Source organism: Mastigoproctus giganteus, chromosome 5 (assembly GCF_048544385.1).
Source record: "Mastigoproctus giganteus isolate SK-2022 chromosome 5, ASM4854438v1, whole genome shotgun sequence".
In the NCBI taxonomy this organism is placed as follows: Eukaryota; Metazoa; Arthropoda; class Arachnida; order Uropygi; family Thelyphonidae; genus Mastigoproctus; species Mastigoproctus giganteus.
In genome coordinates this window covers 71,718,734-71,735,882 of record NC_143579.1, presented here as the reverse complement: position 1 = coordinate 71,735,882, position 17,149 = coordinate 71,718,734, and the positions used below count along the sequence as shown (strand labels likewise).

The 17,149-nt window shown below is 38.1% G+C and overlaps 1 protein-coding gene across 2 annotated transcripts in view; it reads right to left on the bottom strand.

The window, feature by feature from the left end:
* Positions 1-17,149, bottom strand: part of LOC150085480 (NAD(P) transhydrogenase, mitochondrial-like) — a 445,310-nt gene that overhangs the window by 173,147 nt on the left and 255,014 nt on the right. For both annotated transcript variants that reach the window (XM_090374063.1, XM_090374062.1), the window contains exon 9: positions 11,071-11,316. In XM_090374063.1, coding sequence (XP_090230189.1) covers positions 11,071-11,316 — 246 coding nt within the window. The remainder of the gene's footprint in view (positions 1-11,070; positions 11,317-17,149) is intronic.

Below are 17,149 nucleotides of genomic sequence, written 5' to 3'. Positions count from 1 at the left end.
AGCTCTCCAAACAGTACAAGCTACAAGGACAGTGCACAGGGTATTATTGTCAGTAATATGCAGGAATTTTGCCAGAAGAGATAAAGAAATAATTATCCTGATTTACAAATTAGTGTAATTAGTAACACAGGTTAGATCACATTATCATAAATGCTGTATACATGTGTGGAGGCCTCGTTTCAGTAAAGATATCAACTTGATCAAAAGGACAGAAAGGGGGGCAAACAAAACCTGGTCAACAGTAATTATAAATTAAATTATTAATTGGGGTGAAGAATAGCAAATTCACTGTTGAGGATGAAAAGCACCTTGGAGTGGTAATACAATCCAATAGGGAGCTGTCCAAGCAGTACAAGCTGCAAGGACAGTGCATGGGGTATTGTCAATGATATACAGGAATTTTTCAAGTAGAGATAAAGAGATAATTATCCTGCTTTACACATCAGTCACACTTTATCACATCATCACAAATACTACTGTATACATGTGTGGAGGCTTCATTTCAGTAATGATAGCAACTTGATTAAAAGGGTAGAAAGGAGGGCAACAAAAAAACTGTATGGATGTTTCAAAGAATGCATGTAACAGTATGCAACAGGTGAAAAAGTGTGTACCTCTGAGGGAATGTGCAAGTCATCTGTTTCCTCAAATAATCAGAAGATTGTGCCTCATATGTATAATATCACTGTACAATGAGTTACAAGTATTACTGGAAACATGATCAAACATAAAAGTGCACAGCATAATGCAAGTTCTGTATGTTAAGGGCATGTGTACAAGGTGAACATCGTGTCATGGGTCTGGCACAATGTCCTTGCTACAGCTAGATCACTCACACACACACAGCTAACTACACCGCCACAACAAGTGTCCACAATGCTACAATAAGGAGATCTGGGCCATCTGTCACACAATTCCAATCTCCAACCAAGTGAGTTCGTTGTACCTCTGAAAGAACATCAGGCTTGCAAGCAATTTTCAACTGATACTGACAGGCAGCACACTGTTATGTCCTGGCTTAAGATACTTGATACTGATTTCACATAGCAATGAGGAGGACCAACTCTTAACTCCAATTTTTAATCAAATCAGAAGGAACAAGAAGAAAGTAATGATTCTCCCCCACATACTAGCTTTCTCCAAAAATTCCTATAAAAGGAGTTCTTCAATTACTCACTCAAACTATACTTTCTCTTCTCCCCCATGCCTCAAAATTCCAATATCACAATCAACATCAGCTTGATTAGCCATCCACATAATTAAAAAAAAGACAGAATCACAATCAAAGCAATATTCCAGGAAAGCAGCACATCAGGGAAATCAACCAGCCACATTCTCCATTCAATGATGAAAAAGTCTTCATCAGTTTAGGAGTAACAAATGTGAAAGCTATTACAGTGATTTTTTCTAATGTGAAAGCTATTACTGTAATTCTTTCTAATGTGAAAGAACATTATTATTCATGTAGAAACTAATGATAGCACACACACACATAAGATAACAGTTTGTTGAATATTGAAATTATTTAAATTGAAAATATGCTGCAATTTAGGTCAAAATGTGTCTGCAGCTCTGCCCAGGCAATAAGAGGTACTATATGCTGAAACCCTTGTGGATTAACTCAGGACCTGAGGGACTTGCCGTGCTTTTGGGCAAAATTTTTTTTTTTTTTTTTTAATAATCGGCATGGCCTGCACCTATGGGTAAAAGGAATGTCTTTTACAGAGAGAGAGAGAGAGAGAGAGAGAGAGAGAGAGAGAGAGAGAGAGAGAGAGAGAGAGAGAGAGAGAGAGAGAGAGAGAGAGAGGATACATTTGAACATAGGTGGTGCAATGATTTTTGCCATTATCATTGAGGATACCTGATTCCGGGACAGGAGTAATATAGATATGTGTTTACTGATGATACAGATCAGAGTAACACTTACACACACAAGAGTTCTTTTTTATTACCACAACAGCCAATATTGGCAAGATGTTCAGAGCAATGTTTCAAATTAAAGGGAAATTAATGCTAGGGAAACAGGTTTAAATAACTTCAAGGGGTGTGTCAGGGTAGTAAACCACATAAGAACACATAGTCTTAACTGTGTACAAAGCAATGAGAAGAGTATTGTCAATAATATGAATGTAAATTCCTGATTAGGGCAACAAATGCTGAATAATAGGGCTAATGGAATGGTGGTTTCAACCAGAAATAGGGAATGATGAGTTTCACTATAGTATGTACAATATATTTAGGAAGGACAGGAAAGATAGAAGGTGTGGTAGAGTTATGCTTCTGATCTAAAGGAGCCTGAGTGCAATAAAAGCTTTCACAGATTCAGAAGTTGCACAAGATAGTGTAGAATCTGTGTGGTGTGAGTCAGTTGGAAGCAAGGTATAATGAGAGTGAGAATAATCTACAGATCAGACTGTAAAGATTAAGATGTGAGCCCTACAAGCAAATGGAATGAGTGAGCAAGTGTAAAATCACTCATAATAAAACATTGAGTGATTTCATTTTGCCTTTAACTAATTGGAATCAGTAGTAAGGAAATTCACAAAGGCAAACAAAACTTTTAAATCATTTATTGTATCAGCATGTTAAGGAAAAGTACAAGGGCAAGAATTTCTAGACCTGATCATCATCCGCAAATCAGATGACACCACAGGGCTGAAAGCACAAGAACCACTGATAGGGAAAAATCATGGAATTCTATATTGTCCGATGATAAGGGGAAAGTAAGCAGATGTTAAAGGAAAAGAATGGATTTTAATTTAAAGAGGATTATGACAGCTTAAGAAGTTAGTCTTCTATGGGGAGAATGCACACAGAGCATCAATATATTAGAATTACAATATATCTTTAAAGTTGTGGTCACAGAAGGCATGAATGCATACAATACTATTAAGAAAATATAGCATAAGGAGGATACCAAGATGGACAAATAATGAGTGAGCCAGTTTAATACAGCAGAAAGAGATGGCATGGAAAGAAACAGAAAGATGGAAGTACTGAAATCCACAACAGCTAACAGTTACAAGTTGATCAATAGGGGCATTTGAAATACAAGGGCATTTGTAAAGTTCATCACAAAAGTATGAAAGGTTAGTGGTAGTATTAAAATTTCTGTATTTAATGTATAACACTTCAAATAGTAACTCACCAAATTTATGCAGTTTTAATAATGTCTTTTTTTTAATTACGGGTCCTGAAGTCAACAAAGTTGTATGAATGAAGAAAGGTGGACAAAATCAGTCACCATGTCATCCAATATTTGGGCAAAAAGGGACTAATGCCAAAGGCAATTTACGAGGATATGGTTCTTAACTCATTCAGTTAAGTACATACTGGGGTATGCCCCTTCCTATTCCATGGTTAAGAAGTGGGCAGCAGAATTTAAATGAGTGAGGGAGGGAGAACCTGGAAGATGACCCATGCTGTAGAAGACCTGCAACATCATCACTCCAGAAGTTCTTGACAGTTTGGTACTTGGTACATTGCCAGCATCTTGGGCTTCTTTTTTTTTTTTTTTTCCCCTTGTTAGTTGTTGGCACATCAGCTTCTATGGCCATAATGCACCTACCAAAGGTTTTTGCATTTTACTGTGATCCAAGCCCGAGGTGGGATTCGAACCCGTGACCTTCGGGTTGCCTGGCAGGCACTTTACCCACCTGGCTAGCCCGGTCGGTGTGCTTCTCCTCTGAATGTGTCTATGAAAAAGGCATCAACACAACGGGTCCCAAAGTTCTGGACAGCAGGTCAAAAATGCAGAGAATTATCACATGAACATTTGCATTGTTTTCAAACAGATCCATCAAATTTCCTTGCAAGATTTTTGACCATGGAAGAGAAATGGAGCCATCACTTTCACCCTTGGTCACAAACTTTGCAAGGAAGGTCCATCACACAGCTAGTCTTCCCTTCCAAAGAAAACCAAGTCAATCCTTCTGCTGGCAAGGTGATGGCATTGGTTTTTGGGATACTGAGTGTTGCTAGTAGATTACCTTCAGAAAGGCCAGATAGTCACAGGGCATATTGCACACACCTGTAAGGTATTTGCATGAAAACATCAAAGACAAACACAGAGAAAACTCAGTAAAGGTGTCTTGTTCCACCAGGATAACATGCCTATTCAAAAGTCTGCACTGCATGAGTGCGACTTTGAAACCTTGGGATAATCATCTATATTCACAAGATCTAGCATCATTCACTGTCTCCAATTTCCTAATTTGAAAAATTACCTGGCCGGCATCCATTTTCCTGATGGCAGTGACATCACTGCTGCAGTGGATGCATTCCTGGATGCTCAAGAGAAACCTTCTTCACAGCCTGAATCAACACACTACCGCATTGGTAGCAAAAGTGTATTGACTCCAAAGGGACTAAGTTGAAAAGTAACATGTTACCAGACTCTTCAAATAAACCCTTTTGTTCTCAGGCCACAAACTTTTCAAACATCCCCCACAGTACTATAGAAAAGATTAGGTTGGCAAAGGCACATTACAAGAAATCAATGGCTAAGATAGCAAAGTTCACGGATTCTTCATGTAAAAAAAAAAGTAAAGTGCAGCCATTATCAACCCACTGCAGGATGGAAGCCTCAACAATTCATGCTGAGGGAAGTGGACCATAATCTGCCACGCTGGTCCAGTGCGGGTTGGCAGATCGACCGTATTCAGCAGTCAGGGGCTTGAACCCCGGTCTACTCAAAGAACATGTGCTACTGCACTCCCGCTCCTGACCACTCAGCTACGGAGGCCTTCATGTAGATGAATATAAAAAAAAAAGAGTGAATCAAATCAGGCCCTTGCATAATGGGAACAAGGAGGTCTCAGATAACTCAGCAGATGTGAATAAACTGAACAGGTACTTTGCATCGATATTTACAGATGAAAGACCTTTTGTGGTGTGGAGGAACTATGCACATGAAGCTGGGAAGCATACAATTAGTGACGTTGAAATTTCATGATTACTTATTAGAGAACTTTCAGGCCTACAAGGGAGTAAAGCTCCTAAGTTAGATTGCAGTAGCATACTGTCATTAGCATCTTTAACCACCGTGCCAACCTTTGTATCATCTGCAAACTTGGACATTAAGCCTGATATGCCTTCATCAATATCACTGATAAATATAGAAAACAACAATGGCCCCAACCTGAACCCTGGAGAACTCTACTAACAACATCAATCCAAGAAAAGAAATATCCATTGATTACCACACACTGTTTTCTCCCACTCAACCATCCTTTTATCCATAGCAGCACCTTCCCTTAATGCCACACTGCTCCAATCTGTACAGCAATCTTCTGTGCAACAGTATCAAAAGCCTTTTCTGAAATCCAAGTATATGATATCAAAATTATTTTTTCGGATCCAGTTCTTTTGTGACCTCATCATAGTAACCAATCAAATTGATCAAAGAAGATTTCCCCTTAACAAACCCATGCTGTGTTTGAAGTATAATTGTGGCCTTGTTTAGATGATCCTGCATTAGATCTTTTACCAGTGATTTTACCTGGAACAGAAGTTAAACTAATAGGTCTGTAATTACTTATGTCACTCTTTATTGATCAATCCCCCTTTGCGAATTGGGGATACATTTGCACATCTCCAGTCCACAGGGACCTCCCCTGAATCCAAGGAAGCTTTCAAGATTATGGTTAAGGGTTTGCTTACTTCCTTTGCTGCCTTCCTTAATATAACTGGTTAGATCTCATCCACCCCAGGTGACTTTCTTATCTTTAACTTCAACAATTTCTCTTCTACATTCCTCTCAGTTATTACAAAATCATTTAGCTCACTGTTAGAGCTTCATAAACTTCTGGCATCCCCTTTCCTAAAGAATTCCTCATGTGTGAATGTAGATGCAAAATACTCATTCAGTTAAGTACATAAAAATTTGAAGTAAACCAAAAAAACTAAATTAGGCAAATAACCAATGAGGTTTCTGACATTCATGTTCTTCAGAAAATTATGTTATAAGCTTTTATTTTTATGCAATGCAATTGACCATCTTCTGACCCCTATCTAAATAGTGCACCACATTTAATTGAATATACAGGTGATCCCCGCTTAATGTTGATAATTCGATCCTGAAAAACAGAGTGCTAAGCGAGCACCGTATTCCCATAAGGTAACATATTTATTTGTGACTTGCGGTCTATTCCATAGAATATTTCCTAATCAATAATAAATGGCAGTGAAAATACACACAAATGTCAGTTTAAAAATTTTAATATTCAAATTTTTGTACATATAAAATATTCTACATTACATACATATATAATTATGTGGTAATTAACTAACTAAAATCAAGAATTTATTAATATGATGGCCCTGTGCTCTCGAGTTTTCAGACTGAAAAATGTATCGATTTTGGGTTGTGCTTTGGCCCTCTTCCTCTCTTTGTACAACATCATGTAGGGATTCATTTCTTTCTTCAAATTTCTTATTACCTCGGCACTTTGTTCCATGTCAAGGTCGTTCTCCCAGAAATAATCACACATTTTTTGAAAGTGTTCAAAAGATTCACTAAGTCCTTTTGCAGTCAGAGACTTCATCGATTCTTCATCTGTAATATCTTTATCATCTTCTCCCTCAATAGCAAGCTCTTGTTCTTTTATCATTTCCATTAGTTCTTCATTAGAGAGGCCATCTGTCATTGTCGATCATCTCTTGTACATTGTCATTGTCAATTTCATCAAATCCTGCTTCTTTTCTGAGCTCAACAATTTGCGTTTTAACATTTTCAACAGAATCAGGTTCCTGGGAATGCTTTATGCAATTCTTCCAAACTTTCCTCCACACTCCAGTCACAGTTTTCTGAGTCACTTCATCCCAGGTACTTGAAATGTTGTAGATGGTGGTTTTAATGTTACAGGATTTCCAAAACTCCTTTAGGCTTGGTACATTTTCGGTGTTGATGGCTTTAATAGCTTGGGAAAAGGTGTTCCTTATGTAGTACGCTTTAAATGTGGCAATTACACCTTGGTCCATTAGTTGGATCAGAGATGTAGTGTTTGGAGGCATGTAAAAAACTTTTATGTGATTGTTCAAGTCTTCTAAGCTCTCTTTGCTTGTGTGTCCTGGTGCATTGTCCATGATCAGAATTGCTTTGTAATCAAGGTTATTTTTTTGCACAATATCTTTCCACTGCGGGACAGAAGAACTCAGTGTACCAATCAATGAAAAGCGGCCTGGTTACCCAAGCTTTTTTATTAGCCTTCCAGATTACAGGTAAGTTTTATTTAGTAAACCTTTAAGAGCCCTTGGATTTTCTGAATGGTAAACTAAAAGGGGTTTTAATTTGAAATCCCCTGCAGCGTTACCACCCAAAAAAGAAAGTCAACCAATCCTTCGCCGCTTTGAAGCCTGATATGTTTTTTTTTTCTTCTTTCAATATGAAACTTCTTTTGGGCATGCTTTTCTAAAAAAATACCTGTTTCATCTATGTTAAAAACTTGTTGAGCAGTAAAACACCCCTCTTCAATAATTTTAACAAGTTCTTTTTTGAAAGATTTGGTTCCTTCTTGATCTGCACTTGCGGCTTATCGCTGTATTGCTACGTTGTTAGCATTAGCATTAGTAGACGCATATGATGCAAGAAAGCAAGCTTATTCAGCATCAGCCAAAAAAAAAAAAAAACACACCACTCCCATTTCACCCCTCCGTTCGCTCGAAATACCTGTTCAGTTGAGCCTTAAATTTGTTTAGGCTATCAACTTCAACAACAAGTGATGGAAGTCGGTTCCACCAACCAACCACCGGCTAGCCAAAGGCAAATTTCCGCACATCTATCCGACATCCGTCCTTCCTCAATTTGAATTTATGCCCTCTGAGCTGATTATTCTGAGCAAGATGAAGAATCCCATTGGCATTGAGCATGCTCAAACCATTCAAAGCCTCATACACCTCTATCAGATCACCTCGCCGGTGCCTAGTCTCCAGACTCTGTAATTTGCAAAACTTAAGCCTTTCTTCGTAAGAGCAACCCTTTGTTCCATTCACTAATCTTGTTACCCTTCTCTGTACCCGTTCCAGCAGCTCTACATCCTTCTTGAAATGAGGCCTCCAGACCTGTATACAGTACTCAAGATGTGGCCTAACCATTGCCTTATACAAGGGAATAATCACCTCCTTATCCCTGCTAGAAAAATTCCTGTATATCATTGACAAGACACCATGAGCTACTCTTGCAGCTCGTCTGCACTTAATAACTCCTCATGTGTGAATGTAGATGCAAAATACTCATTCAGTTTGTTTGTTATCTGAGCAGCATCATCAACAGTCAAACCATTGATATCAAGTGGACCAATCAGATTCATCCCCTTCCTTTTAGAGTTTATATAAGTAAAGAAATCCTTGCTGGTTTTCTTAGCATCCTTTGCCAAAGATTTCTCGTAATCTGCCATCGCCTGCCTAACCTCCTTTGTGACCTGATTACAGACTAGCATATATCTGCCAGAGGCTTCTGAGTCACTTGATAATTTATATGCATCCCATGCATTTTTCTTCTCTGTCACGAGTCTCATTAGTTCATTTGATAACCATTTAGGCCTAAACCTTGAACAATATTTCTTAATAGGTATGAAACTTGTAGTAGCTTCCACGATTAATTCCTTGAATGGTTCCCACTTAGAATTTACTGTTGGTAACATCATCAGTTGATCCCACTGTAGAGAATTTAAAAACTGCCTGAGACCACTATACTCACCTTTACGGAAGCAAGAACACTTTCCTTTACTCCTGATAGTAATTATATCTTTAAGTAAATCCCACATCAGTACATTGTGATCACTGCCACCTAGTGGTTCCTTTATCTGCAAATTCTTAATACAAGAATGATCACTGCTGATAACCAGATCAAGAGTATTACCCTCTCTGGTTGCCTTTCGAACATGCTGCTGCAGGAAACAATCATCCAATAAATCCACAAAAGTCTTACTAGTGTGTGAGTGACCATCCCACAAGTTCCAGTCAATATCTGGGAAGTTAAAATCCCCCATTATAAGACATTCTGATTTACTAGCCCACTCTATTTCTCTGTACAATTATTCATTGTACTCATTCGAGTCATTAGGCCTATAACACACTCCTACTCTTATTTTTTCTTTCACAATGCTTATGTCACACCAAACTGACTCAACAGTGCACTGTTCATCTATATCGACTGCATGCACTTCTTTTGATTTTATCTTTTTCTTAATTAACACAGCATGACACCTCCTCCCTTCCTATCCTTTCTGTGCACATTGTACTCCCCAAATTCCAATTCTGCATTCCTAATATCAGTGTGACACCATGTCTCTGATATCCCAACAATATCAGCCTTTGATACAATAGGTGTTTTATTCTGAGAAGTCCCATACAGTAAAATCAAACAGGGAAGTTACCCTTTATGTTACTGAAAGTAATTCGTTATGAGGGAATGTAAACTGCTTGTAACAGATGTATTAGCCAATATTCCCAAAGGGTATAATTTCAAGGCAATGCAGCTTAGAAGACAGAATGGAGTACATATGGCCATTTGGATAGTAAAACAAACAAATTTTCTGTAATTCAGGATGATCACACGGTCAGAGGAGTTCAGAAGGTAAGAGAATACAAGAAACAGCACCACATTTAGGACTCATGGGGTTGATTGTGTGAAATTGTTGTTATTATTTATTGTTATTTAGTTTTTTTTTTTAGGAGCATTAGCAACTAAGGCCATATTGCTTCGGGATATGCGGTGGTCATTCCCTGACCTTTCCGCATCCTCCGTATTTGGTGGTGACGGGCTTGAACCCCGGTCTAATAAAGAAGCGTATGCTACTCACTGCTGCTGCTGCTCCTTCCCACCTGGCTACGGGGGCGCCGCATTGTGTGAAATAACCTTTTCGCAAGTTATAGTTCCCACGGTAAAACAAAAGAAGAGATAGGGAGTAAATCTATTTTTCAATAGGGTATATCTTTCTATTACAGATCAGAACAGGAAATGCAGACTTTTTAACAGCATATGAGACACTGGATGGTGAATTTTTTCAGCTTGTGTACTAAAAGAGAATTTCTCGCTGGAAACTTTATGATAACATCAAATCCAAAACAAGAAAATAGAGCATATTGAAAGTTTCAATTTTGTTCATAGAGTAGAAATCATAAAAATAATTAGTTAATTTCACAGTGGCAATTTTCTCCTTTTGCTAAAAAAAAAAAAAAAAAAAAAAAGGCTTAAAAATGGACTGGACTGAAGCAGGGTTTGTCAAAAAGTCAATCTGTACGCTAGTAAAATAGCGTTATAGTGAGTTATGACAGTGTTATAGTGAGATACGGTTTATAATATAAGAACAGCGTTATAGAGAATTAGCGTAAAGTGAACCGCATTATAACAAGGGCCTGCTGTACACTATACGTTAAATTGTTATTAAATATATCAAATAATGTACATAAAAGGTGAAAATATTTTGTCTTTACCCATATCTTGTTTGTTTGGGGATTTATTAGGTGCATCAGCATCTAAGGCCATAGTGAGCCATTATCCATTTCACTTTCAAAAGATAATGTCTTGTGAAGTCAAGGAAAAGCATGCAAGTTGAGATACGAGTTTATAAATCAAATGTTTGGTGTCAACAACTTTTGTTTATTAGACCAAAAAATTTGTAAATAAGCTTGTAGTTCAATATGTAACTTTAAACTAAGTTCTTTAAAGTTCTTTCCACTGATAAAAGTGCTAAAGATAAAGACTAAATTCATGAATATTAACATATTTTATGTAATTTTCAGTTAGTCTTATTAAATTTTCTCATAAATGTTTTTACACAGGACTCTTCCTAAATATCACTATATCCCATGTATTTACTTTTTACTGATCACATTAGATTAAAATCTTTAAGTTTTCTTATCTTTGGTTATAATATAACCAAAGAGTAGGTGATAACAGTAGATGTTAATATAAACAGACATGAAGGGTGATACTCAGACACAAAGTGAATGGGAACATTTTCACTTTGTTTGAATAATAAACATTTATAATAAATTAAAAGGACAAACTAATAACTAATTAAAATGACAAACTAACTAATAAAATCTTTATTAGGACGTCTTTACCTGAAGTCATGCAAGCAGCAATTTGGACTGCTAATTCAGGAGTAATGTTCATTGTTCCAAGTGTTGCTGCCAAACCACCAGACACTCCAATCATACCTAATGAGTTACCAAGTCGAGATGTTTTTTGAGAAGCAAGTCCAGCTAAAGCTCCAACGCAACATAATGAAGAAGCAAGATATGCCATTTGGTGGATTTCTGGATAGCCAGCAAGTGCTGCTGCACAGTAACCCCCTAAAAATGATGCCCCTATAAATGTATAAATAAATATTTCTATAAAAGCTGCTTTGGTTGAGTGCATATAAAGATATTCTAAATAACAAATAGATAAACAAATGTACAGACTATCATGTAATACGAAATCATACCTACTTAAATATTTCCTATGCTTTGGTAGTACAGCCTTAAGGATTAATTAGCTTTTACAGATATGCTTGCTTAGCTTTGTGGATATTAACTGTATCCGTTATGGATAAAGGATAGCATTAATAACATAAAACAAAGGCTTAAAATTATATTAAAGTACACTGCCTACAACCATTGCATGGAAGAAGTTACCTAATTCATCATAGCATCATAAAAATATAGAAATCAACCTGATATTAAAAGAAATAAAAATACTTTTATGCAATATATATTAAAAAAACTATATTGAATAAAAGTATTTTAATGCAAAATATATACAGTGGATTCTGGTTATTTGGGACACATTGGGATAGTGCATTTTGGCCCAATTAAGTGGTTGCCCCAATTAAAAATACAGTGGACCGCCCCTTTTTACAACTGACTCTCTGTGCGATCAAATCACGTTACGATGCACTCACTATAGTAAACTACATTCACTGTATGATATGTAGTAAGTGCCAGTCAATGTGATCGTGTTTGTGAATTGAATTTTGATTCTATTAAACAACAATTCTAATAAGCGAAAATAAAGATATATATATATATATATATATATATAGCACAAATTTACACTTTATTACAGTTACCAATTAAAAAATTAAACACTACGTGAAAATTGGAAGAATATTTTCCATAGGTTAGCAAAATAAAAATAAATTTACACTTATGTGCATGGCTTAATTAATATGTACACACTAACTAGTTGATATTTCTATTCACTGACATTTGGGGGGGGGGTTAAAATTTTAAACAGTAAAAAAGATAAGCAATCAATAACAAAGAACACAGCACGCACAAATTGCAATTAACACGATACGTGCAAGTGAGAACAGAGTAACAAGTTACGAAGCTTAAAAATAGGAATGAAGAGAAGATTCTGAAAATTTATTTGTTTTTTTATATGATTGAGGATTTCATGGAAGGGGAAATACATTTCACCGTTATAACATGAAAACCCACAGAATTCCAGGTATTGGTATTAACACAAATTCAATAAGATCGAGTTTACTATCCATTTATAACAGATTTCACTAACAGAAAAGCCCAATAAACAGTAAACTGCTAATTGTTTTATGGTTGTGACCTCCAGAAATCCGACTGGACCACGTGGTATGGTTGAAGACAGATGTAGGGTAATCTCGAGTGCTGTGGTCTCCTGCCCCAATTAAGCGAAGAAAACCCTGGATATTTTCTCGATTAGGTACTGTTCTTTAAGATTTGTCCCAAATAAATGGCTGCCCTGATTAACCGGTGGGCCAAATAACCAGAATCCATTGTACTACATAAAAAATGTAAGGAGTATGAGGAAGTTAGGCACCAACTCAGTGCTGTTATGGGCCTTTATGAGCTTTAAGAACAGGGTAGATGCCCTCAAAAGATTTAAATTGAAGGGCCTGTCATGCTCTCAGCTGCCCACACAAATGCTTGCACTTGAGCCCAGGCAACACAGCGGCAAGCCCCAAGGCACAACGTGCTGCTCCCACAGGAACTAGTTTTTGTCGGGTACTTTACTGTCAGGGAAACGGGAAATATATTGTGCAAAAAGGATAGGTGGAACATGACCAGGATATGCCAGCCAGGGGCAAAAGTTAATGACGTTGTAGAGAAGATATCATCTTTTAAGGGCACAAAAGGTGATATCCTTGTATACATAAAAGGCCCATAAAAAACCTACAGAATTAATTAGAGGATAGTCACTGCTGAAACTGTCAGCAATTCTGCCTAGACACGATAAGAGGGAGAATATGATGAGATCCTTGTCAATAAATTCGGCACTGGAGAGATTGTGCAAGCCTCATGAAGTAGAATTTTCCTCAATGGGGTCTCTGCTTGTTTTCAGGAGAGACAGCTTCTGCTGGGATGGGATACACTTAAACAGAAAGAGTGCAAGAATATTTGCTGTTGCTATTGAAGCAGGGTTAGGTGGATGGGAAAACTGCTAGCTTGGGGGGGATTCATAGACTAATAGATTAACAGTACCTGCAGGCAGAGGTGGAAGTGATTCTTGCACTGCTTCTATTGGAATAAGCAGCAGCCTGGATGGCAAGTTGCTGGGAGTCATCATGAAACAACTAAATACATGGGCTGTGTTAAGGTAACTAAGAGTAAGAATTTTTTTTTTTTTTTTTTGTTAGTTGTTGGCACATCGGCTTCTGTGGCCATAGTGCACCTCCTAAAGTTTTTGCATTTTACTCTGATTCAAGCCCGAGGCGGGATTCGAACCCGCGACCTTTCGGTTGCTAGACAGACACTTTACCCACCTGGCTAGCCCGGTCGGCAAGAGTAAGAATAAATACATGTATGTGCACCAATGCTAGGAGTATAGTATATAAATTTGATGAATTTCAAGTGCTGGTCAAGACATCAAAGGCAGATATTGTTGGGAAATCAGAGATGTGGTGCCACACAGATATAAGGAATGGAATTGGAATTTAGTGAGTAGTAGTAGTAGTGGCACATGATGCAAGAAAGCAAGTGTAGGAGCTTATGCAGCATCAGCCAAAAAAAAAAAAAAAAAAAAAAAAAATCACACCATTCCCTCCAAATGCCTGTCCAGTTCCTCCTTAAATTTATTTAACCTATCAACTTCTACAACGACAGATGGAAGTTTGTTCCAGCAATTAACCACCCGCTGGCTAAAGGCAAATTTCCGCACATCTATTCTACATCTGTCCTTTCTTAATTTGAACTTATGTCCCCGTAGGTTGGTAATCTGAACAAGTGGAAGGATCCCATCAGAATACAGCGTGCTCAACCCATTCAAGGCCTTATAGACCTCAATCAGATCACCGCGCAGGTGCCTAGTCTCCAGCCACTGCAATTTGCAGAACTTAAGCCTCTCTTGGTAAGAGAATCCCTTCATTCCCCTCACCAATCGTGTTGCTCTTCTCTGTACACGCTCAAGCAAATCTACATCCTTCCTAAAATGAGGCCTCCAGACCTGTACGCAGTACTCAAGGCGTGGCCTGACCATTGCCTTATACAGAGGGACAATCACCTCCTTTTCCCTGCTAGCAAAATTCCTATATATCATTGACAAAGCCCCATGACCCGCCCTAGCAGCCTGTCTGCACTGCTCAGAAAACTTCATATCTGACTGTACAATTACTCCCAGGTCTTTTTCATTTTCTACCACCTTAAGTGTAGTACCACACAGTTGGTACGTTTCTCTGGGGTTACTTCTACCCATATGCAGTACTTTGCATTTGTCAAGGTTGAATTTCAGTTGCCACTTCTTAGCCCATCTGCCCAAATTATCTAGATCCTGTTGCAGTAGCACACTGCCATTACTGTCATTAACAACCCTGCCAACCTTTGTGTCATCTGCAAACTTCGACATTAAGCCTGATATACCTTCATCAATATCATGGATAAATACACAAAACAACAGTGGACCCAACACCGAACCCTGTGGGACTCCACTAATAACATTAGTCCACGAAGAGCAGCACCCATTGATTATCACCCTCTGTCTTCTCCCACTTAACCATCCTTTTATCCATTGTAGCAACTTACCCTTAATACCATTCTGCTCCAATTTGTACAGTAGTCTTCCATGCGCAACAGTGTCAAAAGCTTTCCTGAAATCCAAGTATATGATATCAAAATTATTTTTTGCATCCAGTTCCTTTGTGACCACATCATAATAACCAATCAAATTTGTCAGACAAGACTTTCCCTTAACAAACCCATGCTGTGTTTGAAGTATTGCTGCAGTCTTGTCTAGATGATCCTGCAATGCATCTTTAACCAGCGACTCCATTATTTTACCCGGAACAGAAGTTAAACTAGCTGGTCTGTAATTACTCGTGTCACCCTTCGATCCACCTTTGTGAATTGGGGACACATTTGCACATCTCCAGTCCGTGGGAACCTCCCCTGAGTCCAAGGATGCTCTCATAATTATGGCTAAGGGTTTGCTTAGTTGCTTTGCCGCCTCTTTAAAATAACTGGATAGATCCCATCCACCCCAGGTGCCTTTCTTATGTTTAACTTCAACAATTTCTCCTCCACTTTGCTCTCAGTTATTACAAAATCATTAAGCACACTGCTACAATTTGATAACCTTCTTCCATTTTCAAATTGTAATAATTCCTCACGTGTGAATGTAGATGCAAAATACTCATTCAGTTTGTTTGCTATCTGAGCAGGATCATCAACAGTCGAACCATCGATGTCAAGTGGACCAATCATATTAATCCCCTTCCTTTTAGAGTTTATATAAGTAAAGAAATCCTTGCTGTTTTTCTTAGCATCTTTTGCCAAAGATTTCTCGTAATCCGCCTTCGCCTGCCGAACCTCCTTTGTGACCTGATTACAGACTAGCTTATATCTGCCACAGGCTTCTGCGTCACCTGATAATTTATATGCATCCCATGCATTTTTCTTCTCTGTCACGAGTCTCATTAGTTCATTTGATAACCATTTAGGCCTAAACCTTGAACGATATTTCTTAATCGGTATATAAAGTCTAGTAGCTTCCACGATTAATTCTTTGAATGCTTCCCACTTAGAATTTACTGTTTGTAACATCGTCAGTTGATCCCACTGTACAGAATTTAAAAACTGTCTGAGACCACTGTACTCCCCTTTACGGAAGCAAAAACCCTTTCCTTTACCCCTGACGGTAGTTACCTCTTTGAGTAAATCCCACTTCAGCACACTGTGATCACTGCCACCTAGTGGTTCCTTTATCTGCAAATTCTTAATACACGAATGATCACTGCTGATAACCAGATCAAGAGTGTTACTTTCCCTGGTTGCCTCTCGAACATGCTGCTGCAGAAAACAATCATCCAATAACTCCACAAAAGTCTGACTAGTGTGTGAGTGACCAACCCACAAGTTCCAGTCAATATCTGGGAAGTTAAAATCCCCCATTATAAGACATTCTGATTTACTGGCCCACTCTATTTCTCTGTACAATTGTTCATTGTACTCATTCAAGTCATTAGGCCTATAACACACTCCTACTCTTATTTTTCCTTTCGCAGTGCTTATCTCACACCAAACTGACTCAACAGAGCACTGTTCATCTATATTAACTGGGTGCACTTCCTTTGATTTTATGTTTTTCTTAATTAACAGCATAACACCCCCTCCCTTTCTGTCCTGTCTATCCTTTCTGTACACATTGTACTCCCCAAATTCCAGTTCTGCATTCCTTATATCTTTGTGACACCACGTCTCTGCTATCCCAACAATATCCGCCTTTGCTGTCTTGACCAACACTTCAAATTCATCAAATTTATTTACTATACTTCTAGCATTTATATACATGCAAGCGTACATGCTCCTATGCCTATTCCTTGTTACCCTAACACATCCCATATACCCAACTATTCCATGATGACTGCCATCCGTCCCTGAAACCCCCAACACCCCTCGCTCCAGGTCGCTTCTTATTCTAATAGAAGTTGTGCAAGAATCACCTTCACCTCTGCCAGTTGGTACTGTTAAACTATTAGTCTTTGTATCCCCAAAAACTAGCAGTTTTCCGACCCACCTAACACTGCCTCGATAGCATCAGCAAATATTCTTGCACCCTTTCTATTTAAGTGTATCCCATCCCTGTAGAAGCAATCTCTCCTGTTAACAAGTACAGTCCAGGCTGAAAAAAATTCTACCCCTTGAGCCTTGCACAATCTTTCCAGGGCCGAATTGATCGACAAGGCTC